Source organism: Bicyclus anynana, chromosome 7 (genome assembly GCF_947172395.1).
Source record: "Bicyclus anynana chromosome 7, ilBicAnyn1.1, whole genome shotgun sequence".
Taxonomy (NCBI): Eukaryota; Metazoa; Arthropoda; class Insecta; order Lepidoptera; family Nymphalidae; genus Bicyclus; species Bicyclus anynana.
Genome location: NC_069089.1, coordinates 7,621,119 through 7,648,536, shown reverse-complemented (window position 1 = coordinate 7,648,536; position 27,418 = coordinate 7,621,119). Strand labels below are relative to the sequence as shown.

At 36.5% G+C, this 27,418-nt stretch overlaps 1 protein-coding gene across 7 annotated transcripts in view; it reads left to right on the top strand.

The window, feature by feature from the left end:
* LOC112043704 (uncharacterized) overlaps positions 1-27,418 on the top strand; it is a 231,573-nt gene that overhangs the window by 79,096 nt on the left and 125,059 nt on the right. For all 7 annotated transcript variants that reach the window (XM_052882476.1, XM_052882475.1, XM_052882477.1 and 4 more), the window contains one exon: positions 20,689-20,797. In XM_052882476.1, coding sequence (XP_052738436.1) covers positions 20,689-20,797 — 109 coding nt within the window. The remainder of the gene's footprint in view (positions 1-20,688; positions 20,798-27,418) is intronic.

Below are 27,418 nucleotides of genomic sequence, written 5' to 3'. Positions count from 1 at the left end.
CATACGAGTACATTAGGGGCATAAAAGCCTTTGTAGTTTGTTTAGCATTCTTTATATGCTAAAGACAAACCATACTTACGGAAAAAATACATCTTCTTCTTCGTTGCTACACTCTTGACATTTCTCCCGAACAACGAGTATAATATACTCGTAGTACGGGAGGAATACGGGATATATATACCCGCTTCTCTAGTACATTTGTGAAGCTAACTATTGAGAGCAGAGATTTGGTGACTCCAGAGCATTGGTGTCCTCTACACATTACATCTCCACTGCTAAATAATTAATTTTTCTTTACTCAGTGAGGTGATCAGGAAGTTAATATACCATCAATAAAAATGTTTTAAACTTAGTATTATAGTTTTCTGAATGTTTGCGCTTTTAGCAGTGTGCTGTGCTAAAATAGTTGTTTGACTGTTGCACAAAATATAGTTTATAATTTAATGGTTTATCCTGAGAAAATACTGTAAATAATGGCAGACGCTCACACTTTCACCGTCGTAGTTCCCGTTCCCGTGGGAATAATATATACTCAATGGTTATGTTACTCTATGTTAAAATGTAGTCTATTGGTAAAAGAATTTTCAAAATAAACCAAAGTTTACCTTTACCTAATAATATACCTAATATTGGTAGGTACCTAATCTATAAATAATTAAGAACTATAATTATTTCCTTATTATGAACATGGAACTTTGTGATGTTTTCGTAACTAATATGTGGGCTTTATAGGCATTAGTGAATGTTTTACATTGAATTTTGAGCTTGTTGCAAACATTTTTCATTAAAAATTTACCTTCACTGCATACAAAATTTCACGAAGCGCACAAGGTAACACTCAAGCGAAATTATGTTAATGAGTTGTAAACAATTTAGAACTAACTATGTTCGCGTAGATCTCAGGAATTATATTTTTTATTAATAAAATTACCTGAATTTTTAACATCTAATAACAAACAGTCGTGACATGCATTTTTTCATTTACTCATACTTTTAAATACTTTAAACACAAGTACTTACTTAGTTTTGGTAGCCTTTTTTAAATAATGATTACGTTTCGATACATTAAATATAATTCGAATTCTGACCAACTGATAATAATTGTTGATGTTTGTCATTTATAAAATGCAATGGTAACTCGCATCCAAATAAGAATCTCCAATGTTTGACCGTACAACAGGCTGTTGTACGGTCTTATTGTCTACTAGCGGACGCCCGCGACTTCGTCCGCGTGAAAGTCGTTGTAAACTTTCAACTACCCCTATCCTACCCTACCTTAAACTACCTCTACCATACCCCTACCCTACCCTATCCCAACCCTACCCCTACCCTACCACTACCCTACCCTACCCCTGCCCTACCCCTACCCTACACTACCCCTACCATATCCCTACCCTACCCGTACCCTACCCCTACCCTACACTACCCCTACCATACCCCTACCCTACCCGTACCCTACCCCTACCCTACCCCTACCCTACTCATTAAGGCTGCACTTCGTTATTTATTCCTCCCACCGCGAGTGGTGTCGAGCGCGGGAACCGTTACACAAAAATTATCCATATAGCATGAATTAGTATTTACGCGCGCAATGGCTTAGCATATTTCTTGTATAAGTTTGGTGTTTCTTTACCGATTTTTATGATTCTTTTTTTATTGAATAGGTTATAATGTTAACTTTCTTATTAGGGATGAGTGATGAGTGTTATAAACATAAGAGTAGACAAATATAATTAGAAAGCTCCGAACTGCTAAGCTATTGGGACTTACACGTGTTATTGTGAGTCAACCATAAAAGATAGATATATATATGCTGTTGTGATTTTATAGATAATTTTAAGGAGAACATTTCCATCATACATTATTTTTATGTAGCTTTAACCATTAAGGCTGTACACGCGATGGAAGCTTAAAAAACTGAGTAACTTCTCCCGTTTTCTCAACGTTTCTCTTCACTGCTCTGCTCCTATTCATCATAGCGTAATGAAAAGTATACTATAACCTGCCCAGAAGTATGTAGAATAATTGTACCAAGTTTCGTTAAAATCCGTCCAGTAGTTTTTGTTTCTATAAAGAACATACAGACAGACAGACAGACAGACAGACAGACAAAAATTTTACTGATTGCATTTTTGGCATCAGTATCGATCACTAATCACCCCCTGATAGTTATTTTGGAAATATATTTCATGTACAGAATTGACCTCTCTACAGATTTATTATAAGTATAGATATAGATAGATGATAAAAAATTGGAGCTACTGTGTAAAAACAAAAAAGACAATTAACTTGGTTTGATGGAGTCTGCGACCCAGGGAGATGTTGATGACCGTTATCTAGAAACTAAATATCACGTGTCTCTATCGGTGAAGAAAAACATCGTGAGGAAACCAGCATACCAGAGAATTTTCTTAATTCTCTGCGTGTGTGCTGTCTTCCAATCCGCGTTGGGCCAGCGTGGTGGACTATTGGCCTAACCCCTCTCATTCTGAGAGGAGACTCGAGCTCAGCAGTGAGCTGAATATGGATTGATAACGAATGAGGCGAGGACGCTATTCTCCAAGTCACTAGGCGAATTTACAATAGCGAAAGGTAGGTTTCCTCTGTAAATAAAGGAACTGATCGAATTCATAACCAGCTATAATACAGTTCAAAATTATACGTTGGAGTAAACCCAACAGTACGTTTCATTGTTTATTGTATGTAATCAAATTAAATTCATTCAATGTTAATGATGACTGAATAATTTAATGAAAGCACAACATTGCCAGTTTAGTTTAAATCATCAAAATATTATATTACAAAATAACAATAATTTTCAATCTGCTGATTTAAATAATTATGGTAACGGGATAGCCGACCACTAATAGCTATTTAATTCCATTTGAATAGCTACTGCCCGCGATACCATATGATAATAAATACTTATTTGTATACAGTTTTCATAATTTATGATATCATAACCTAAAATGATAAGTTAAAAGTGCGCTGAACCTGGCTGATCGGCCGCTGATAGCTCTGCAAAGTACTCGAACAATGTCGAGTGACTCAGACTTCTGCGAACGGAATCGCCGGCGTCGGCTAGTCTATACTAATAGACTAATATATATACTATACTAATAATATTCGTCGTCATCAACCCATATTCGGCTCACTGCTGAGTATGAGTCTCTTCTCAGAATGAGAAGCCCACCACGCTAGCCCAATGCGGATTGGCAGACTTCACACACTCAGAGAATTAAGAAAATTCTCTGGTATGCAGGTTTCCTGACGATGTCTTCCTTCACCGATTGAGACACGTGATGTTTAATTTCTTAAAATGCACACAACTGAAAAGTTGGAGGTGCATGCCCCGGACCGGATTCGAACCCACACCCTCCGGAATCCGAGGCAGAGGCCATATCCACTGGGCTATCACGGCTAATAATACTAATAATATTAAAAAGAAGTAAAGTGTGTGGTATTGTAAGGGCTCTTTATCTATTAAACTGATTTTAAAAATTCTTTTACTGATAGAAAGCTACCTTTGCAAGTGTCATACTCGTAATATACTTCGGAATATCCTTCACTCAACATCCGTCGGAGTGTGAGGAAAACGGTATTGAGGCTTAATCTTTCAGCCGTGGTTTCTGAGACCTGCCCTGAAAACGCTCTGGGTTGGTTAGAGAATCGAAGTGAAAGGAGTCTACAGGACCTGTAAGCCGAAATCACTTTAATAAGTTTATGTATACACCTTTTATTGTTTAATTAAATAAAATATGGTATGCCGCCCCTGGTGGAAAGCCTGGTGGAGGCGGTAAAGGCTATTTTATTCCCGTATTCTCACAGGAACAAAAACTACGCAGGTGAAACTGCGGGGCGTTTGCTAGTAATATAAAGAAGAGAAATCCCATCATCCATTCACGAGGTCACGTCTGACATCCATTTCTTTACCTCGTTTCTCAGTTTGAAACTGTGCTCTAACTAGTTTCTGTAAGTATGTAGACAACTTTGGCACTGCAAATAGTTACCCGGAGTATTTTGGTCTCAAGTTTTTATTAGTTTGAACCCAATTGACATTGTACAAGGCGAACTTAAATCGAAGTTACGATAGAGTTGGTGTAAATTGATATTGACACTTTGAGGTTCGTATTCGTAGAAAACCTTATATAAAATTTATAGACTAAAGTACTAGTAGATCGGTAAAATTAAGTTTTTCCAAAGTGAAATATTGGAAAAAACAAATGGACTCGAATTCAGAACCTCCTCCTTTTTTTGAAGTTAGTTAAAAATGAGGTGGTTTTTCATTTAAATTATTTAATAATTTAAATATTGAATCAGTAATTCTAAATATCTAAGACGTTACTCTATTACTGTTTAAAAGTTTATGTACTTTAAAGTTTAACAGCAATTCGCAGCTCTTTGAATTCCAGTCAATAAACGATGCCTGGGATAATTTAATGGCCATTCATAAATAAAATCCGACCATTTCGCCCGTTGCTCTAGTCTGCAACGTCATGAATAAATTCGATTGATCTTCGTTTAGTTTTGTGGCGACGAAAGCCATTGCAAAGCTTTTATATTTAGATAAATCAAATTAAGCATTTTATTATCGACAGGGGTGCTAAACCTTAATGATTTTGTTGTCATCATCTTCTTCATTATCAATCTATTTATAAGGCCAAACCTTATTGTTATTGAAGGTTTTTAAGGAGAAACCTACCTCGTTATTGAAGGTTAAAAGGCTTAGACTGACCACGCTACTTCAATGCGGGGTGGCGGGTTTTCTACATACTCGAAAATAAAATTGAAGTGACTGTCAGTGACTTCAAAATAACTGTGTACATGTGGTTATATTTACACGATATTAAAACACAATCAAGCCCTTTTATTAATTTTTATCTGTCCGTCTTTCTCTTTGTCCGGGAAAATCTCTGGAACGGCTAAGCCTTTATAGAACTTTCATTGGACTACTACTACTACTACTTTTATGCTGGAAAAATCCATGGTTCCCGCGGTATTTGTGAAAAACTGAATTTTACGCGTACGATGTCGCGGGCATCTGCTAGTATCAACATATTCTTGATGCTTAGTTCCGTCTTACAGCAGATCCATTACTAGGTCAGGTGTGAGTTAAAAAAATATTTTTAATTCAAAATTCATCAGCTTACAAGCACTTTTGATACGTCAGTTGACTATTTGTAAAGTTTCTACTACCGGTTCGGAAGGCTGGTTAATTTCACTATTACCTATCCGACTTCAAGGCTAATTATTTTCACTATTACCTAACCGATTAATAAAGGGGGGAGGTTCTCAATCGGACTGTAGGTATGTTATTTGTAATTTGTATTTTATATAATAATATTTAGTTTGTTAAAATAAGTAATTTCAACTAAAAAGTATCAAACGACTTCACTTTTTTCGTAGTCTGCAGAGATGTACTGATGATCAAGGAGTTGTAATTTTTTTTTTAAATCACAATAATCATTAAATGGCTAAAATTACGATTTTGTACGATACTAAGAAGGTTAAAGAATAAAACACCCTGAGGACTCTCCTTAAGCTTCTTCATATCCAAAATATTATGATACGAATAATATTTTGAATTCGATCAAACTAAATTTGGGACAGCATATTATTAAAACTTTTCCATTACGAACCCTTCCAAGCAAAGTATAAATGCAAAAGTTTGCTAAATACACGGGACAAAAACCCTCAAGTCGATTTTATGAAAATATAACAAAGTAAGTATATTTTTACATACAAAAAATACAGTATTTCCTTCTTGAGATTATTTTTTGAGTAAAACTTTAAGTAAGTACCAAACTAACTTTTCTTTTCTAATTGTGAGAATTCTGATAAATGTTTTTTTCAGTCTTCATATATTTGCTAAGGCTTCAAGTGAAAATTGTGACGAATATTTTAATAAGATATATTGATAGCATTGTTACTAACTTATCTGTCTGCCAAATTGGAGTTCTTCACAAGCATCTTAATAAAAATCCCTTCAATAATCTCAAAATTTGCCAATAACAGACGTGACTATTTTAAAAATTTACAAATTTGTGTATTCTGTGTATTCCTAACACAATTTTTTTATCGTCTCGTTTCTTTTATATTTAATACACAAGACCTTTGTTTCTACATTTTTAATGTATTATGGATAATGGATATATTATAGTTATATGTTAAATCCTACTAATATTATAAACGCGAAAGTTTGTATGGATGTTAGTATGAATGTTTGTTTGGATGTTTGTTACTCTTTAACGCCGCAAATACTGAAGCGATTTGGAATAGAAACAGAGTTTATTCTGTATTAGCACATAGGCTACTGCTCATACGGTTCACTTCGGAAAAATCCATGGTTCCCGCGGGATTTGTGAAAAACTAAATTTCAAGTTTAAAGCTAGTTTAAAAAACAAAACTAAAAACAATTTCCTAGAAATGCTCAAGATAACCCCAACTCGATGGGATTATCACTTTCGCCGTCTATCTACTTTTCCAACTCTAACATCACTATATTGTCACTGAAGATATGCAAATACCTACACCAATTAATATAAATCAGAGAATGCTTCAAACCTAGCATTTCAACCCCCCTAGCCAAGAGGTACATCGATTCTCTTTCTGCGATCGCTAACGCTTCGAAAACGAGAAAGATGTATGGGAATGACATTTGCTATCGACAGGTCATGTGATCAAGGTCTGTTTTCCCATAGATTTTTCTAGTTTTCGAAGCGTATGCGATCGTAGAAAGAGAATCGACGTGCCACTTGGCTAGGGGGGCAGGAACGCTAAATCGCTTGGTGGTAGTCTTTTGCCTACATCCTATTCTTGTTATAAGGTTTGTTATAAGCAAAACAAAAAATAAAAATTATTTTTTTTATAAATTAAAAGCCAAACCAAAGTGGTGCTTCTACTTCGTTTGAACATCGACAGATCATATATCTTTGCTATCGACAGGTCATGTGATCAAGATCTGCCATTCCCATACTTTTTTCTAGTTTTCGAAGCGTTAGCGATCGTAGAAAAAGAATCGACGTGCCACTTGGCTAGGGCAGCAGATTTGATTACTAACAGGGCGAGTTTAATACAAGCTGGTCGTCATATTAGATGCATATTTAAATCTTGTAATCAAAATAATGGAAAGGCAAGTTTCAACTTAATTAATATCCCATCCCATTCATAACAACAGTATTACGAGTGAGATTCGTGTTGTTTCCTCTAATTTATTTTATAAGCCTCATGTGACGTGCTTTCCGCCATTCCCTCGAATTTCATTCCAACAATGCAATTTAGTTTGCAGTTAGCGGAAATCAGGTGGGATTACGCGAGTGGACTAGTGGCGAGCTCTCGTAAAGCTGTAACTGCTGAGTATAGTATGAGTTGTAATAACTGGGAGTCCGAGATTCGGTTGACGATTATTAAAAAATACTTTGAGGCATCATTATTATCAAAAGTCCAGTAGTTATCTCATACACGTCTTTGGATCGAGAGATCCTGATTATTCATTATCATTATCATCAGTTGGACGTCCACTGCTGGACATACGTACGCCTCTTGCATGGACTTCCAAGCCCAACGATTTCGAGCCACCAGCATCCAGCGGACCAACTTTGCGCTTGCTAGTGCGGGGTCGCCATTCCAGCACTTTGGGACCCCAACGTCCATCGGCTCTTCGAAGTATATGGCCTGCCTATTGCCACTTTAGTTTCGCGACTCGCTGTGCCATATCGGTGACTTTGGTTCTTCTGCGAATCTCCTCATTTCTGATTGGATCACGCAGAGATACTCCTAACATAGCTTGTTCCATCGCCCGCTGTGTGACTCTGAGCCTTCTTATAAGGCCCAGTTAGCGATCAATCCTGATAGATCCTGATTATTCATCATCATTATCATCATTATCAGCAGATGGACGTCCACTGCTGGACATACTTAGGCCTCTTGCATGAACTTCCAAGCCCAACAGCCTCGAGCCGCCAGCCTCCAGCGGCTCCCTGCAACCCGTTTTATGTCTTCGGTCCATCTAATGAGAGGTTGACCAACACTGTGCTTTCCGGTGCGGGGTCGCCATTCCAGCACTTCATAACCCCAACGTCCATCGGCTCTTCGAACTATATGGCCTGCCCATTGCCACTTTAGCTTCGCGACTTTGATTCGCCTGCGGATCTCCTAATTTCTGATTATTAATGAATAAGGGTTAAAAACTAGTCAGGCATCCATATTTCATTACCAAAGAGTCTGTTTATATATTGAAGACACTTAGCACACATACTCTAGAAAAGAGAAAAGGAACCAAAGTATCGACACAATGTGTTTGTTGCTTTTCAATTACATACAAAACTCATTTAGATTCATTGTGCGAACGGCTCTCAAGTGTGTATTTCCAAGTGTTCCACAAAGAAACAGCTCTCAGGGAAACTTGGCAGTTCAATCCTCGTGTGGACTAAAGTGTTCTTAAACGAAAAGGTTTCGCATTTTAGCTTGCTGGTTTTTTGATGTTCAAACGAAGTAGAAGCACCACTTTGTTTTGGCTTTTAATTTAAAAAAATTGAATTTTTACTTTTTGTTTTGCTTGTAACAAACCTTATAAAAAGCGTAGGCAAAAGACGTACCTACCGCCAACCGATTTAACGTTCCAGTACGATGTCCTGTAGAAACCGAAAGAGGTGTGGATTTTTATCCTCCTTCTAACAGGTTAGCCCGCTTCCATCTAAGATTGCATCATCACTTACCATCGGGTGAGATTGTAAAAAAAAACCTTGGGACTCCAACATCGGCTATTGACGGTCTCCCCGGCTGGGCAAATTGAGATTTTCTTAATTTGTCCAGGTCTGGCTGGTGGGAGGCTTCGGCCGTAGCTAGTTGCCACCCTACCGTCTACCACCTACCAACAGGTGAGATTGTAGTCAAAGGCTAACTTGTAAAGAATAAACAAAAAATCGGCTCTTAGAACAATACCCCCACTCACACTTCTAAAATCATGGTCAATTCAAATATCTATACGACCTAAACTCATTATACCTTTATTTTTTTTATTCTTTACAAGTTAGCCCTTGACTACAATCGCGCGTGATAGTAAGTGATGATGCAGTCTAAGATGGAAGCGGACTAACTTGTTAGGAGGAGGATGAAAATACACACCCCTTTTGGTTTCTAAACGACATCGTACCGGAACGCTAAATCGCTTGGCGATATGTCTTTGCCTACGGCCGAAGTCGGGCTCAGCCGGGGGTCCAACCCAGGACCTCTGTGTTGTAAATCCATCGCGTGACTATAAAGTAACGTCACTTTTAATCAATTTATTAACACCAGTGTGCACACACCTTTACTTTGTACCCGAACTTGCCTGCCTTTTAATAATAGGAGAAATATAAACCGATAAGTGGTATGAGTCTATAAAACCTCCGTAATATTCACATTCAAGCTCAAATCTGCCTTCGATAAAAATAAAAGCTACCACCCTACGCACGCACGATTCAATCGTAACCTAAACGTGATACGTATCAAGTTATATCGAAAGATAAAATAAGTAAGCACTACTTGAACTTTGAAGCCCAAAGTTACCACTCTAGAGTCTACTTCCGCTTGTATACGTGACTTGGTTAAAATCTGAACACAAAGGAACATTTTTTAATACTGTTATAATATAAACCTTGTGTTTGTATACTGTTATACTGTTTTGTATACTGTTATAATGTATACCTATGTATACACGAGTAAGTTATTAAAAATGTTAAGTTGGTTTGTATACCTTATAAATTCAAACTAATATGTTAAACACCTGACACAAGAACATGAATAATATGTTGATATACGTGATTGCCCTATGGATATGAGCTCTACCTCCGATTCCGGAGGATGTAGGTTTGAATCTGGTCCGGGATATGCACCTCCAACTTTTCAGTTGTGTGTAATTTAAGAAATTAAATATCATGTCTCTCAAACGGTGAAGGAAAAACATCGTGAGGAAATCTGCATACCAGAGAATTGTCTTAATTCTCTGCGTGTGTGAAGTCTGCCAATTTGCATTGGGCCAGCGTGGTGGACTATTGGGCTAACCCCTCTCATTCTGAGAGGAGACTTGAACTCAGTAGTGAGCCGAATGTGGGTTGATAATGATAAGTAGCTACGAGTATAATTTTTCAGTATTTTAGTGTTAGTTTTTAGGTTTATATGGAATTAAATATAGCTTTATTAAGATCTAACGCGATTATATAAACTGTCTCTATAGAATGTTTCGTAGTAGTAATCGCGATCGTCGGTTAAAGAACTCTGTAAAAAACCTTTTTGTGAAGTTGAATGGTGTGAAAACCGTCAACAACGTCATATTTTTAGTTTAACTTGAATTTTAGAAAATGAAAATTCAATATTTCAATTCGGATTTCAAATATAAAATCGGTCCATTACGTTCAATTCTCAAATCCGTTACGTCATGAATAAATCCGATGATCTTTTAGAAGCTTAACGGTAGACACGCGGTGTTGTGGAAAAAATGTATTTATTGGTAAAACTTGCTGGATACTCACCTACTACTACCTATGAATCATAAGTGATGATATTATTCCAGTCACGTCGTCGGAGGCATATTTTAGGTTTACGATCCTTTTCCAGAATACCCTGATCTTGACATATTTAGATATCATGTTATACTTACTTTAGTATGCCTCATTATTATTTGCGTATTTTAATCGCCATTACACGGGTTGTTGGGCTTAGACTGATATTCTTATGTACATTGATCATCATCATCATATCAGCTGATGGACGTCCACTGCAGGACATAGGCCTTTTGTAGGGACCTCCAAACATCACGATACTGAGCCGCCTGCATCCAGCGAATCCCTGCGACTCGCTTGAGCTTGAGTCCAGTTCAGTGGTGGAGGGTCGGCTAACACTGCGCTTACTAGTGCGGGGTCGCCATTCCAGCACTTTGGGACCCCAACGTCCATCGGCTCTTCGAACTATGTGCCCCGCCCATTGCCACTTCAGCTTCGCAACTCGTTAAGTACATTATCGACCACTATCTTATATGATATTGATATACTCTTATTTTGTATGATTATGTTTTATTTATTAGCACTATATCCATAATTATTTTTGTTTGTTACGCTTTTACGTCAAAACTAACCAGTTTTAAAAATTATTGTAGTACCTACTAGTGAATAGCTCTACATTTTCAGCCGAATTTTTACGAGAACGGGATCTACTGCGATGATACTGCTCGTCGTCTGTCGGAATTCTGTTAGAAAATTATGTCTTCTTATTATTACTTCTTCAGACTAATATTATAGAGGCAAATGTCTGTGTATGTGTGTATGTTTGTTCCTTTTTTGCGCTGACGTGAAGTGAAGTGAATTTTTGGCTGAAATTTGGAAAGGAAATAGATTTTACTCCGAATTAACACTATGCTACTTTCATCCCGGTAAAATCCATGGTTCCCGCGGAATTTGTGAAAAACTGAACTCCACGCGAACAAAGTTGCGCGCGTCAGCTAATAAAATAATAATTATGAAAGCGGGTGCTAAGATGACTGATAACCCTGCTAATAATATTATAAACGCGAAAGTTTGTTTGGATGTTCGAATGTTTGTTACTCTATAACGCAGCTACTACTGAAGCGATTTAGCTGAAGCTTGGAATGGAAATAGATTTTACTCTGGATTAACACATAGACTACTTTTTATCCCGGAAATATCCATGGTTTTTGAGTGATTTGTGAAAAACTAAATTCCACGCGGACAAAGTCGCGGGCGTCCGCTAGTAATCTACATAAGTTAACAAATCAACAAAATTTGAATTTCCACATTCAAATCAGATTATTACCACTAAAATAACAGTGTCACGTTGACACGAACATGTGCCTGCGAGTGAAATTACTAAGCCCCTGAGAAATATGAGATACAAAGCTGAACCTACGAGCACCTATTGTGCTGAGATATTATATTGTGGAGAGCCTTCAACTTAGCACGTTCCCGGCCTTAAGTGGAGCCTGCTCATTAAACTGAAATAATACATGAGGTTTTATACCTATAGAACAGCTACCGACCGTGACTACTATAGACTAGCAGACACCGCGCGGTTTCACCCGCGTGGTTCCCGTTCCCGTAGAAATATGGATAATATAGCCTATAGCCTTCCTCGATAAATGGGCTATCTAACACTGAAAGAATTTTTCAAATCGGATCAGAAGTTCCTGAGATTAGTGCGTTCAATCAAACAAACAAACTTTTCAGCTTTATAATATTGGTATAGATATGGCACAAGTCGAAACTAAAACCATGAAAGCGAACAAAGTCACTCAATTGGCGTAATTTTATTTAATCGCATAGTAACTCGGACTAATTACCTAAGGATCTGCCCCGCTAGACGTTTTTTTTCTGTCAAAGTATATTATAATCAAAGATCTAATGGGATTATAAAAACTGTCTCTATAGAATCGATGTTTCGTTGTAGTAATCGCGTTCGATGGTTAAAGAACTCTGTAAAAATACCTTTTTGTGTAGTTGAATGGTGTGAAAACCGTCAACAACTTCGTAGTTTAGCATAAGATCACGTTAACGTAAACGCAAATTTCTAAGGAATTGAAACAGCGCTATCTAGTGGCACTACTGCGCAACTATATCAATTTCATATAAATCCGCGTTTACGTTAACACGATAGTAACAGTATGAAAACATTGAAAAGTCCCTCTAGGCACGCTGATCATTAGGTTAGGTTAGACTCCATAATTTGCTACCACCTATAGATCAGGCAACACGAAATATTAAAATCTGCTTGACGTAGACAAATAAAATTCGACAAGGAGGTAGTTTTAGTTAGTGGACATCGATTAAAAACGGATTTTGTGACAGGGCAAGATTAACACACGTTTGCTGCGGCACTGATTATTTCTGTACTTTCCTCTGGTGCTGTACGAGGTTTTTTGACCACATACTAAAAATGTATGTGGTCTGGTACAAGGTCCATCGACCTCGTAACTCTTGAAGACGCTAGATGTACGAGGTCAATTGACCTCGTACCGCACCGAATATGTTAAGGACGAAGTCGCGGGCGTTTGCTATGAAACGCACAAGTACCTAGTTAAAGTTGATGGTAAAATACCTATGTATCTAATGACAGTGTCAGGTACAATAGTATAACTCAATCTGTATTTATACATTTCGATTATAACTCGATCGAACTAGTCAATTATCTGAAGCTCCATTCCATAATTGACTGTTCTGAAAATAGCAAATAAATCCTTCAATGGGAATACTTTCCAATTAATCTTCGCCTCCTCTCTTAAAAGGCAATGCAATCCTACCCGAATTGACGTATCTACTCCTACGCAAAAAATATCAGACGATTTTACCGATCAACTACCCACATAGAAATGAAAATATTAGATAAATAAAATTCAAAAACGTACTCTTTAAACTAATAAACGAAAATTTACATCAAATTATTATGTTCCACCAGCTGATTACTTTAAAGGCGGTGCTAACCCGGTGATTTATTTTTTGAAAGTTACCCTTAATTTATTTGGCTCGTGGGAGGCTTCGGCCGTGGCTAGTTACCACCCTACTAACAAAGACGTACTGCCAAGTGATTTAGCGTTCCGGTACGATGTCGTGTAGAAACCGAAAAGGAGTGTGGCATCCTACTCCTAACAAGTTAGCCCGCTTCATCTTAGATTGCATCATCACTTACCTTCAGGTGAGATTTTGTTGTCAAGAGCCAACTTGTAAAGAATAAAAATGAATTTAGGATCCTATCATCAGATCCTGATATGATGATCACATCAGAAACCTTTCAAACAAAAAAATAGAATTATAAAAGACGATTTACTTTTTCAAGTAATCGCGTAACGTATATGCAAAACAACAAATATACAGCCGAACTGATAACTTGTTTTGAAGTTGGTTTAAAATTGCAAATTAAGTTTTAAATTCTACAGTATTTTCTTATTGCGTGATAATTAAAATTAAAATCAAAAAGAGGCTTAAAGTTCTCATTTTCTAAGTCTTCACGCTTTAACGCTAAGTCGTTTAATTTTCACAATTTTATTGCGAAAAGTTGTCTAAAATTTCATTAAGGATTAAGAACGTGCTTTGGGGACGTCTCCCGAGTTATCTAACTCTGATTGCGTAACTTTACATAAGTATACAACCCGAAAACCTTTTTATAGGGTCGGTTTTTGCAGATATTTGTATGGTTTTTTGTAGTAGGTACTAAAGAATGATTAATGAATAGCTATAGCTTGGCAAATTCTTTCGTAATACTCCATTCGGGCCGGGGGCGAGTAGCGGTGAATGAAACCCCACTTATGCACCTCACTTCCCCGCATGCATGATTTCACACCCGCGCAGTCTTTCCCCCCGTCGCCCGCATATCACGGAAGTGTCATCAACTTGCCAAGCTATAGTACCTCCTCGGATGAGCTCTTAAGTAAGTGAATACAATAAAAAATAATAAAGACAGACTTCAGACTCCAGACAGTGTGGACGATTGATTGGAGGGATGGTTTACCACCACCGTGGTTTGTTTGTTCATAATAAGTATTATTATCTTACTGGCGATGAAAAGAACCGTAAGGTCGTAGGTCAATTGGCCTACGACCATCGTCATGAATGTCTTATGTTTCATTATTTTTTTTTTCACGTATACCCAATAAAAAAACCTTAAAGCAAACAGAGCTTACGAATACATGGAATATATTAGGCAAGATTTAAGTTTAAAATTTAAGTTAGCGCTTAAGCTAAGTTTCATTCTGTGGAAGTTGTGCGGAAGTTTGTAATATGTCTTTCAAAATTTTAATTTTGGTTATAAAACTGCATGAAATTTTACGAAATATACGAGTATCAGTCTTCATAACAATTTATTCTGAGTACCTACTTTTTATTGAAAGAGTGAAATTTCACAGTGCGATCATATATGTAAACGTTAAACTGAAGTACAATTGGGACTTTTGTAGATTTTTGTGGACTACCAGGCATCACTATAAGCCTGTAAGCCTGACCTCTCTCCTTTTAGGAGACAGGTCAGGACCAACTCGCCAAAGGGAAATTAAAAATATACGAGTATATTTAGTAAACTAAATTTCTTTTTTACAATAGTATTCCGACCCTATAAGTCACGGGTGCCTTTTCATACGTTAAGTGGATTAGTTAATTAAATATGCACAACTATTTTCATTATATTTTCATTTATTTTTAAAGAATATTTTCCCTAATTAATGGAACTAAAGTAAAATACCTATTGGCCATTGAACCTTTATTAGTTTATACATTTTAATTTTAAAGAGATCAAAATTAAAATATAAGCAGTTAATGTTTAAATATTATTACTTGCATTGACCTACTACCATAAGGCATGGTAAAATGTAATTGCATTGCTTAAAAAACTTAATATTGTATTAAACAAGTAGTTAAAACTCTGATGAAAGAACATTTAGGAGTGATTTATATTAAGACTTCAAGTCAGCACGTAAGGAGACTGAAGGTGAGATAGGTAATTATGATACTGAAGTTTTAAGCCGTCTAAGCCGTGACATAAAAACTAGTAATAAGTCTTCCAACTGATGTGAATACTTAAACATCTCTGTGAACCACTAGGGAAATGTTTCAGGTGTCCCTTTTTATATTCTTAAATAAAAAGAGCTTTATTAGGGTTTATTTAATATACACAGTTTTAATTTCGCGTAGTACCTACATGGAATCAGGGTCTGAAATATATCAATATTAAATAATAAAAGATAAGGATTTCTTAAAAACTTAATTTAAAAATGATGTATTTTTTAAATTTTCCAAACGTCAAAAACGCTGTCGTCCATTTTGTGACGTCACAATGTTACTTGATGTACGTCTAAACGTCAAACTAATTATTAACTAATATTTTTGTCAAACACAACGTTTGTAAGGGATTTTTTATAGTGACGTCATAAAACAGTTGAAATATAGACCATCATGGCCAACAGGCGTTTTGACTCGTTTTGTCAAAACATCTTTAAAAACTAAAATTTTCATGTAATCACGTCTCGAAAAAAATGGAAAAATGTTTTTCAATCTAGTAGAACGATAATTTAAGACCATTTAAAAACAAGTGTCAACAAGCCTATTTTCAGATATTACGTTTACTGGTAGTAATAACTGTAATTGGTTGGTTGGTGGTAAACTCTGATATGGTAAAATATCCCGTTTACCCAATAATTTATTGCACAGACTGTGCCAGGTGACAATCAGTACTTTTATAGTCCAACAGGCAGGATTGAACTCAAAACCTCTCGGATTGAGTCGCACTCTATAACTGCAGAGCTATTGAGGTTCTAAACTGTGCTAGGTTAAAACCCTGATGGGTTTTAATTGCTTCTTATGCTGCTAATTGAATATACACATACAAAATTGCCAAAAGTTCCTTATCAAGCGTTTTTATCTTCACGTTTTCCTTTTGTTATAGAGTTTATTACACAATTACTGGTAAAACTATCCAGAAAGCAAAACATTAAGCTAATGTAGTTACACTATAAAAGCAATCACCTTAGTTTCAGTAATGTATTTCGTTACGGGTTTTCATTACAAAAGGGCAAAATGAAACTTATCCCCGCAAAAATCAGTGTTTTACTGCGACGACTAAAATATACCTGTGAAAATCTATCAGTTCATGGTCCCAGTTATTTGGCTCGCAAGGACATTCATATTGGTTACAGGATTTTTTATTTCATAGTATACGTGCACGTTTGGGTTGCAGCAGTTGCCTCAATATACAAATACATTTCTACATACCAAGAAGATACGATACGATTTACAACGCAGACTGATTATCTCGACTGGAACACAACTGTCCCTTCGGTAACGGTGTGTGAAATTGCCAATTCAGACAAAATATTAGAGGAACTACAAAAGATAGACAAACAAGATGCAGAAAAGATTCTTCCTTTTGCAAGAGATGTAGCTTTCTACGCCGGAGAATGTCAGAGTTGCTCATTACTAGACAACGCTACCATTCATAATTTTGAATTTGCAAATTACAGTGCTGCTTTACGGTCTGAGTGCAAAGATCTGTTTATTAGATGTACGTGGGATGGCAAACCGATGAACTGTTGCCAAAATTTCGAACCTATACAAACTGAATATGGACGTTGTTATTCCATAAATAACAACCAAATTGGGGGAATCCGAACGCCCTATTACATTGCATCGCCAGATATGCGTAAGTTAGGCACGCTTGAACTTGAACTAGCTCAGAATTTTGAAGCCTTCCTACATTCGCCAGAGGATGTGCCGTATTGGAATATGGAATTAGATCGAAGAGTATCTGTCTTACTTAATACAGAGGGGTCAATACTGTTCTCTATAGTGGATATACAAAATGATCCCGAAGTTTCACTTATTCCTCCTGAAGTTCGACAATGCAGGTTTCCAGATGAGTCGCCTGATAATTATGAAGGTTATCGTCACTACAGTTACTCAGTGTGCATCATCTACTGCCGAAGTGAAGCAGAGTTGGAATTATGTAATTGTACCTCACACTTCGCACCAGTACAATACAAAGACAGGTATTGTGATGCACGAGGATTGCAGTGTTTAACAAAGCATTATGCAACACTGAAAAAGCTCAAAGTATCTGGAGTGAATGAAACTGGTCTGAATTGCAATTGTCTTTCGTCTTGCGTCGAGCCTGAATACAATATTGTGGCTAAGAAAGTAGTTGATAATGGAAGTGTTTTAAAAGCTGGAATCGTTAAATTCATTTTATGCAACAGACCATTTGAAAGAGTCACTCGGGAAGTAGCTCGTACCGGTCTTGATATGGTCGTCGCTATGGGAAATTGTATTGGTCTTGGTTTTGGCGGTTCTATACTCTCTATTGTAGAAGTCTTTTACTATCTATGTTTTAAACAATGGAGTTACACAAATGCAAAAAAGTGAATCGAAATTCCCGTACAAACTATTCAACATTGTTTTTTCATAAAGTTAATCTTTTTAAAGTAATCAAAAAATGTTATTAGTTTATTACACGTATCACCAAATTTAACTTATTCTTTGGAGAATAATAAAGTTTTTATAAAAATAAAATGTATTTCATTATTTTTCATATTATTGAAATTTATTAAAGAAAACATTGGATAAAACTTTCAGTGTTTTTTTTTTCTCAACTATAGCGGCTCAAACAAAACACCAGAGACATAAATGTTTCACGTACATTTTTTGTGTTTAAAGATACACACGTAAATAAAAGAAATGATGACGCCCAACCTAAATAAATAGAATCGACAAAAATTTTCGATCAAATTTTGGTATACGAAAACAACAATATCAATATAAAATATTGTAGGCTCTATTATTGTGTACAGTAGGTATATTGTTCCGTAAAAATCTGAAAGAGTGATAAGAGAAAACATCTGCGATAAAAACTGACATAACATCAATTATTTTTTCTTTGGCCCTATTTATATGCTCAAAGATTGGTCAGGTTAGGAGCCAAACCTAGGACCGAGGATCCGAAGCTACATAGGCATATGAATGGAATCGACTTGTTAACATAACAGGGCTGGCTGACCTGGCCTACTACAGGGCCAGATCTTTCTCCTTATAGGAGAAGGATAAGGAGCTTAGATCCACCACTCAGCGTCAATGCGGATTGGCGGGCTTAAGACGATAATGTTTATTTAACGACCACAAACCAATGTTCATGATAATGACCGGGACCGACGGTGTAACGAAGTCTTCGAGACTTGGAGGAATCCACCAACTTCCCTACTCAGAGTTGAGAATTTAACTAAATGTTTTTTAGACGGAACAAAGCTCAATGGCTCATAATGACTTTGTTTATATAATGATTATTCTACAAAGGCGTGGCACTTATGACCCGACCAACTACAGAATTAATAAAACATTATTTAGTTAACAAAATTTGCTAACACCTTGGAAAAATCTATGGCTAATACATTGTATTTTAAAACTGTTAAGTTTTAATTAAAATTATTTTAGGGTATGAAACTTCCACTTTGGCAGTAATTGGCTCAATTTCTAGCATTAAAACACTACAAATTCATGAGTGAATTCGAGCTAATACACCAAGTTTATTTTTTTTGGTACATTAATTATTCAACAGAGCAATAGAACTGTACTCTACCTTTTATATTTTTTTAGTAAATAATAAATATACTAGTTAATTGCAAACTTTATAATAACCACATGTACATATTTTAATTTCTATATTCTGCTTCAAAGCCGTGTCAGTTATAAGGATATCCATATATTTACTAGATACTTAATAGGGTTCTCAGGATAGTAAGACGTGTTTCTAGCGAAAGCGCTCAGTGATGTTCTGTTATAATTTTTTTCTTTATAACCGACCGATTTTTGTCTTTATCAAAATGTTTTAAGCTGAGACCGGCTTACGTTTATGAGCAATACTTAAAGACAGACACAGATACACTTAGTGATCAAACTTATAACACCTCTTTAGAAGTAAAAATCTAACCAAATAGGTATTAGTTTCATCGTAAACATCATCATTATCAGCCGATGGACGTTCACTGCTGAACATGAGCATCTTGAATGGACTGCCAGATCTCCAGCCGCCAGCGATCAGCGACACCCGTTCTATGTCGTCGGCCAGCGCCTTTCGTTACGGGGTCGCAATTCCAGCACCTTGGGATGTCTGTTTTTAAAAACTATGAGCCCTGCCCATTGCCCCTTCCACCAGTGACTTTGGTTCTTCGACAGATCTCATATCTGATTTGATCTCGCAGAGAAAGTACATAGCTCGCTCCATCGCCCTGTATGACACTGAGCCTTCTTATGAGGCCAATAGTTAGCGACCATCGTTTATCAGTCTTGAATCCGTAGGTTAACACTGGCAACACGCAGTGTTAGAAGACTTTAGACTCGTAGTTTAGAGCATCTAAATCATTAATAAAATCATTATTTCGCCACAATCACAATTTTTCGTGGCGTGGCATGTGACGGCCACTAGCGCACCGGCCGTGTGCGGCAAGTCCATATAAAATGTATGAAATGTAAAGAAAAGAGGACTGTTGCAGCAATTTGTAACTGTGGCGTGGCACCCGTGTGATGAGACACTAAGACCCGAGTTCACCGACTTTCATTTAAACGGCGTTTGCAGAACCGGCCCGTTAAATTCACCAGTCGCTTATTGACTCTGGTTTGTAAACTGAGCGATTGAGAACGGCGAGTGAACGATCTATGAACATTTTATTTATTATCTATAACAGCATTGCCAAGTTGCGAGGATTTCTCCAAACGGCGGAATTTTTTTTGGGAAATTGACGTTTTTCCCCTAATTTGGAGAGCTTCCGCTTCGATTTGTTTTTTATTATTTACCATGTCAAATTGACAATTATTTGTCATTTTGATAAGAAGGTACATATTTTGTTTGAAAATCAAAGCTGGTAAAACCTCAAAGCTAGGAAGTGATTGATTTAAGAGAGACAATGAATTGTTTCTGAGATGAAAAAAATACTGCAAATATATCTGTCAAAGACGTCTTAAACGATGAATAACCGGGGTATGGAAGCTCGGTTAACATAACCGCCCGATTTACGTCTTTAACTGGCGGGCTGTGGTAAACAAGAAATTTGGACTAAACGGCGTTCAACTTATTAAAACGGTTGATTATGTTTAAACGAATGTTGATAAACTCGAACCTAAATGTTATATTGCAACTCACACAAACAATAACAACAAACTTTTACTCCAGTTGCCGACTTCACGACGCAGATGTCACAGTTGTACGAGCGCCACTCTTCAGAGCTACAAATCCTTGTGGCGACTTTCCGCAAGAGGAACAGCGAACTACGGAAAGAGAGGTAGGTACATAATTGTATTAACATTTAACCTTTATAGATTTCGCTAGTTTAGTTATAAATTTCGCTGGGCACTACAATAAATTTCAATGAACCTGAGATGGATCTCTCTTCTTTTATTTTTTTTTTTATTATTTACAAATTAGCCCTTGACTGCAATTTCACATGATGGTAAGAGACGATGCAATCAAAGATGGAAGGCTAACTTGTTAAGAGGAGGATGAAAATCCACACCTCTTTCGGTTTCTACACGACATGGAACGCTAAATCGCTTGGCGGTACGTCTTTGTCGGTAGGGTGGTAACTAGCCACGGCCGAAGCTTCCCACCAGCCAGACCTGGACCAATTAAGAAAACCTCAATCGGCCCAGCCGGGGGTCGAACCCAGGACCTCCGTCTTGTAAATCCACCACGCTTACTACTGCGCCACGGAGGCCGTCAAAATGTTCTTTCTCCCTTTCATTGTAATGGGAAGACAGAGAGCGATTTGCAGACAAAATGATCGTGTATCTTAAGCCTGCAGGTTCGAAGACCTAAATTTAAAAACCTTTTAATAATATTAAAAGGACATTAAAATATTAACATCTGGATCGATCGAGTTTGTCACTGTAACGATTTTTCGCCTGTATTTTCAGACCCTTTAATAAAACCCATTAAAAAACAAGCAATTTTTATAAAAGAAGGATATAAAATAGCAATAAATATTGTAGAAATCGTTTAATTTTCGTAAATGTATTTTATGTTTAGCATAAAATAAAAAAATACTTACATTTTTTAGCAAAACAGCGGCTGTTATGATAAAAGCTGTGTAATTTAAAAGCAGCGCGCCAACATTAGGTGTATTTTGTTACCTGCAAAGGGAAAAGCAATTCCTTTTTGCTTAATTTAATCAGCAAATAGGAAAATAATGTATATTAAACCCCAGGTGGCCGAAAAATGAGAATTCGGTTGAATTAGGCTGAAAATATGAGAATGAGGTTGAGTTATGTTGAAAATGTGAGAATTCTGTTATAGTTGAAGCAAAAAAACGCGCTGTACTTTTCGTGACATTGTAAGATATTTTATGAATAATAACTGTGGGTAATTTCATACAGCTGTTACGTATAATATTTCAACGTTTAATTGCGATGTGTTAACGGTTCACATACTCGTAAATTAAAATAAGAAGCTTGATATAGTCCAGGATCCGGGGGGCATTTTCACAATTGATTACCTACTATCAAATCAAGTTAATCTGAAGATGTACTGTCAAAGAATAGTACAATTTTTATACAACTTAACATCCGCATTGTCCTACAAATTACGTGGTATGTTATCTCGTTCCTACGCTCAGAAATGCTTACTACATATAAACCTAGTAACCTGTTACTTACCAGAATCGACAATGTTTGGAAATATAAAAGTTGAGCGTCTCATCAAGTAAAGCTACTCACGGAAAATTAAGTTAAATTAATTTTCAGTAATCCATATTGATAATAATCAATTGTAGAAATGCCCCCCGGATCCTGGACTAATATTCTGAAACTAATTAAAATTCATTTGACGACTTTTATGTCACTGATTTTCAAGTCTGGAATATTCGTGTCTATTGAACATTCCGATAAAATTAAGCCAGACAGTCAGTATAATAATTTAAAAAGCTTCACTGCATATCGTCACTTAATTATAGACGAAATTTTAGTTAAGTTCCAATTTGTCGGTTAATAAAAACATAGCTTTCAAAGTTCAGCTCACAGTGTTTGAAAAAAAAATTCTGTACGTCTTTATCTATATTATTATGATCAAGCCATAGTCGACTCACTGCAGAGCTCGAGTCTCCTCTCAGAAAGAGAGGGGTTAGGACAATAGTCGATCACGCTGGCCCAATGCGGATTGGCAGACTTCACACACGCAGAGAATTCTCTGGTATGCAGGTTCCCTCACGATGTTTTTCCTTCACCGTTTGAGACACGTGATATTTAAATTCTTAAAATGTACACAACTGAAAAGTTGGAGGTGCATGCCCCAGACCGGATTCGAACCCCTCTGTAATCAGAGGTAGAGGTCATATCCACTGGGCTATCACGACTCTCTTATCTATATAAATACTAATCTTATAAAGAGGTAAAGTTTGTGACGTTGTAGGGGAGTAATCTGCGGATCTACTGAACTGATTTTGAACATTTTTTACCCCTAGAAAGCCACGTTATTTGTGATTGTCATAGGCTATATTTTATTCCCGTATTTTTTACGCGAACGGGAACTACGTGAATAAAACCGCATGACGTTGTCTAGTAATATTATTATATGGCGAAAGTTTGTGTGTAAGTGTGTGTGTTTGTGTGTGTGTACTTGTGTTGTGTTACGCTGCGGCTACTGAAGCGATTTGGCTGAAATTTGGAATGTAAATAGATTGTTTTCTGGATTAACACATAGGCTTCTTTTCATCCCAGAAATATCCGTGGTTCCCGCGGGATTTTTTAAAAACTGAATTCCACGCGGACGAAGTCGTGGGCGTCCGCTAGTATAATAGAAGACTGGAATCTCGCCCTTAATGCACTTCTAACCGGATAAGGCAATTACATCAATCGTTAGCTTCGGAGATAAGTTGAAGACTAGAGCTCATTCTTTAGTATGGCTCAGTTAAGTGACACTAACGATATAATGCTGCAGTAACTTGGAACTCTGTAATACCGAGTTTCTTTACCTAAACCACTTAACGAGAGAGTAACTGTTGAGTTTCTTGCCAGCTCTATCCAGTACAATTGGCAGCGGTCGCTTGTTAACGATAAGGTCTGCTATTGTGCATTTTTGCAAATATTTTTTATCTTATATATATATTTCCTTTAAATCACATTAATTAATATTATAAATAAAGGCGAAAGTTTGTGTGTAAGTATGTTTGTTCCTCTTTTACGCTGCGGCTACTGAAGCGATTTGGCTGAAATTTGGAATGGAAATAGATGTTACTCTGGATTAAGACATAGGCTACTTTTCATCTCGGAAAAATCCATGGTTCCCGCGGGTTTTGTGGAAAACTGAATTCCACGCGGACGAAGTCGCGGGCGTTCGCTACACATTCATATATTACTACCGATTTGAAAATGGTTTTATCTACCGGTAAAAAACAGATACCTAGCTTTCCGAAAGTGTTTGCAAAGTGAGCTTCAACTGGAATAAATTAATGTAATTAAAAAATCTTAATAGATTTATTAAAAATATTAAATATTTTTAAATTAAATAAAAATGCCTACAAGTATTAAACCGTTATAACACACAAAATCTGTTTAAATCCGAACAGTCGTCGTCATCAACCCATATTCGGCTCACTGCTGAGCTCGAGTCTCCTCTCAGAATAAGAGGGGTTAGGCCAATAGTCCACCACGCTGGCCCAATGTAGATTGGCAGACTTCACATACGCAGAGAATGAAGATAATTCTCTGGTAGGTATGCAGGTTTCCTCACGATGTTTTCCTTCACCGATTGAGACACGTGATATTTAATTTCTTAAAATGCACACAACTGAAAAGTTGGAGGTGCATGCCCCGGACCGGATTCGAACCCACACCCTCCGGAATCGGAGGCAGAGGTCATATCCACTGGGCTATCACGGCTTTCAAATCCGAACAGTAGTAAGACTATAATAGACGATAATATAGTCCATGTATCACAATAATCATCACAATAATTTTTCCGGTTCCGGCATTCAAACAGTGCAAACGTGTGTCAGTGCTATCCGAAAAAAATAATTAAAAACTCAGTGCAAACGAAACAAAAACAATCAAACAGTGAAATATACTAAACAAGAATACTTTGCAAGCAAGTTAAGTTATTAAACTGTGTGGCACTTTGCAATTATAAGAAGAAGCAAGAGCTATTTAATTGGTAAACATAACCTCGTTTTAACTTTGACAGTTGTCAAATACCAGAAAGTCATAGATCGCATATTACCAACATAACAGAAGAACTCAGTGTTGTCATAGCAAATAAAAAATTATACTGTCTCCCAATAAAATATATCCTCAGAGCCAACATATGAACAACAAAGAAAAGTTGCGTTCCAATTTATGCAGTTACGAAACGTTTTTGTTCTCTCGTTGAGAATAATATAATCTTTGATTTTATAACTGCACAGAATAAATACACTGCAAAATCACTTAAATTAATTTACTCTTGCTGCACAACGATGGCTGAAGAAATGTCAATATCCACACTCTACAGTATGATGAAACTTGAAATGGAGAAACAAGCCACTCTGATAAAAGATAATACAGAAAAAATTATGTTGACCATAGATGATAAAATAAAACCATTAATTCAAGAAAATAAAATCCTAAAATTAGAAATTGAAGTATTAAACAGGAAAATAAACTCTCTAGAAAATGCAAACAAAAGGAACAACATTATAATTCATGGATTGAATGAGACTGAAAAAAATTATACTGAATTATTTAGCAGCATTTTAAGATTACTTGGAAATTTGGGAATAAAAATTGATAATTCGGATATAAACAATTTACACAGAATTGGAAGACAGGCGAATGAAAAAATAAGGCCTATAGTAATTACCCTCACAACATACAACAAAAAAATCGAGATTCTTAAAAATAAAAAGAAAATGACAGAACCAACATACATTACCGAAGACTTTTCTAAAGATACTTTACAAAAACGCAGAGAATTACAACAAGAATTACACCAAGAGAAGGAAAAAGGAAACGATGCATACATTAAAAATAACAAAATTGTAATAAAACAAAAAGGAAACGAAAAAAGAAAAAGGGAGAACACTTTATCACCGACAGAACAAAGTCAAAGCGGGTCAGGAGGTAACGCCAAAAACATAATAGCTCCTGCAAAACTCCACAGAACTGACCCATTCGCATATATGAGGTCTAGATCCCACTCTCTCACAGAAACAAGTAAACCAAAAGCATAGGAATCTCGAGGCATCGGTAACCGGACAAACGCAACGACAATAAACAAAAACCATCTGGAAAAGAAAAAGCACCCCAACCCGGCTGGTCACCGTGGGGCAAGAGACCAAAACCCCCTAGGATCACCCCCCCCTAAAAAGCAAAACACAAACGAACACGACACTATACATGAAACCAATAAAAAAGGAAAAATATGTAGTCAAGATAAGAGAAAAAGCATTTACATTTCAACTCTTAACACCAGGACCCTAAGAACAGACGAATCCCTACAAGAACTGGAATATGCCTTGGGTTTTATAAATTGGGACATTATTGGCCTAAGCGAAGTGAGGAGAATGGGCGAAAAAATTGAACAGCATGAAAACTTCATTTTCTATCATATAGGAAACACACCAGGCCTACACGGTGTCGGCTTCATTATTAAAAAAAGCTACAGTGAATATATACAGTCCTTCGTTGGAATATCAGAAAGAATTGCACAACTAAATATTAACCTGCCTGGGTATGAAACTATATCAATAATCCAAATATATGCACCTACAGAGGTAGCATCTAAGGACGTAAAAGATAACTTCTACGAAAACCTGGAAAGGACCCTCGCAGGTGCACACAAAGCAATTGTCCTGATGGGGGACTTCAATGGACAGATAGGTGAGAGACTAACAAACGAAGACAGTATACTAGGTCGATTCAGCACTGGAAAAAGAAATAATAACGGTCAAAGACTAGTACGTCTAGCCCAGGCACATAACCTAAAGATCCTAAATAGCTTTTACAAGAAAAACAAAAATAAAAAATGGACCTGGATGTCTCCTGATGGAAATGTGAAGAATGAAATAGATTTCCTGTTATCTAATAAACCACAATTCTTCAAGGATATAAACATAATTAATAAGTTAAATTTCAACACAAACCACCGAATGGTAAGAGGAGCAATCTACATAAATGAGGTAAAGAAGAGAAGACAGTACACCAAGAAAGGAAGTACACCACATCAAATTCCACTCCCCGTTCCAGAAAACTTGTTTGTAACATGGAAAGATAATTTTCTGAATTACAACAAGAAGGAAAGTATACAAGAAAAATATAATATACTAGAGGAAGCGCTTCAAAAAGTTTCTAGAAAACTACATATCTCGAAAAACAATAGAGATAAGATTGGTCAGGAAGCCAGACATCTCATTGACGCCAGGAAAACTCTATTGGGAAATAGAAAACAAAATAGATCACAAATAACGCAGCTAAGCAAACAAATAAATGAAAAAATTAGGTCACATAGGAAACAGATTAGAAATAGATCTATCCAATACCACATCGAAAAATCGGGAGGAATAAAGAAAGCCCTGAAAGAATTGAGAGAGAATACCTGTTGGATTCCGTACATCAAAAGCAAGCCATCTGACAGGAAAGAAACAAAACGACCTGAAATTATGGAAATAGCAACAACATTTTATAGCAAACTGTACGATGATGTAGACTACAAAAACACTCAATATTTACAAGGAAATGACGAAGAAGATATTCTCCCTATATTAGAAGCCGAAGTAAGAACCGCAATATTGTCCCAGAAAAACTACAAAGCCCCTGGAGATGATGGGATAACAAATGAAATTCTAAAAGGGTGCCTAGACTACATAATTAAAGATATAACATATATATACAACGAAATAATATCTAAAGAAATAATACCACAACAATGGACATCGTCA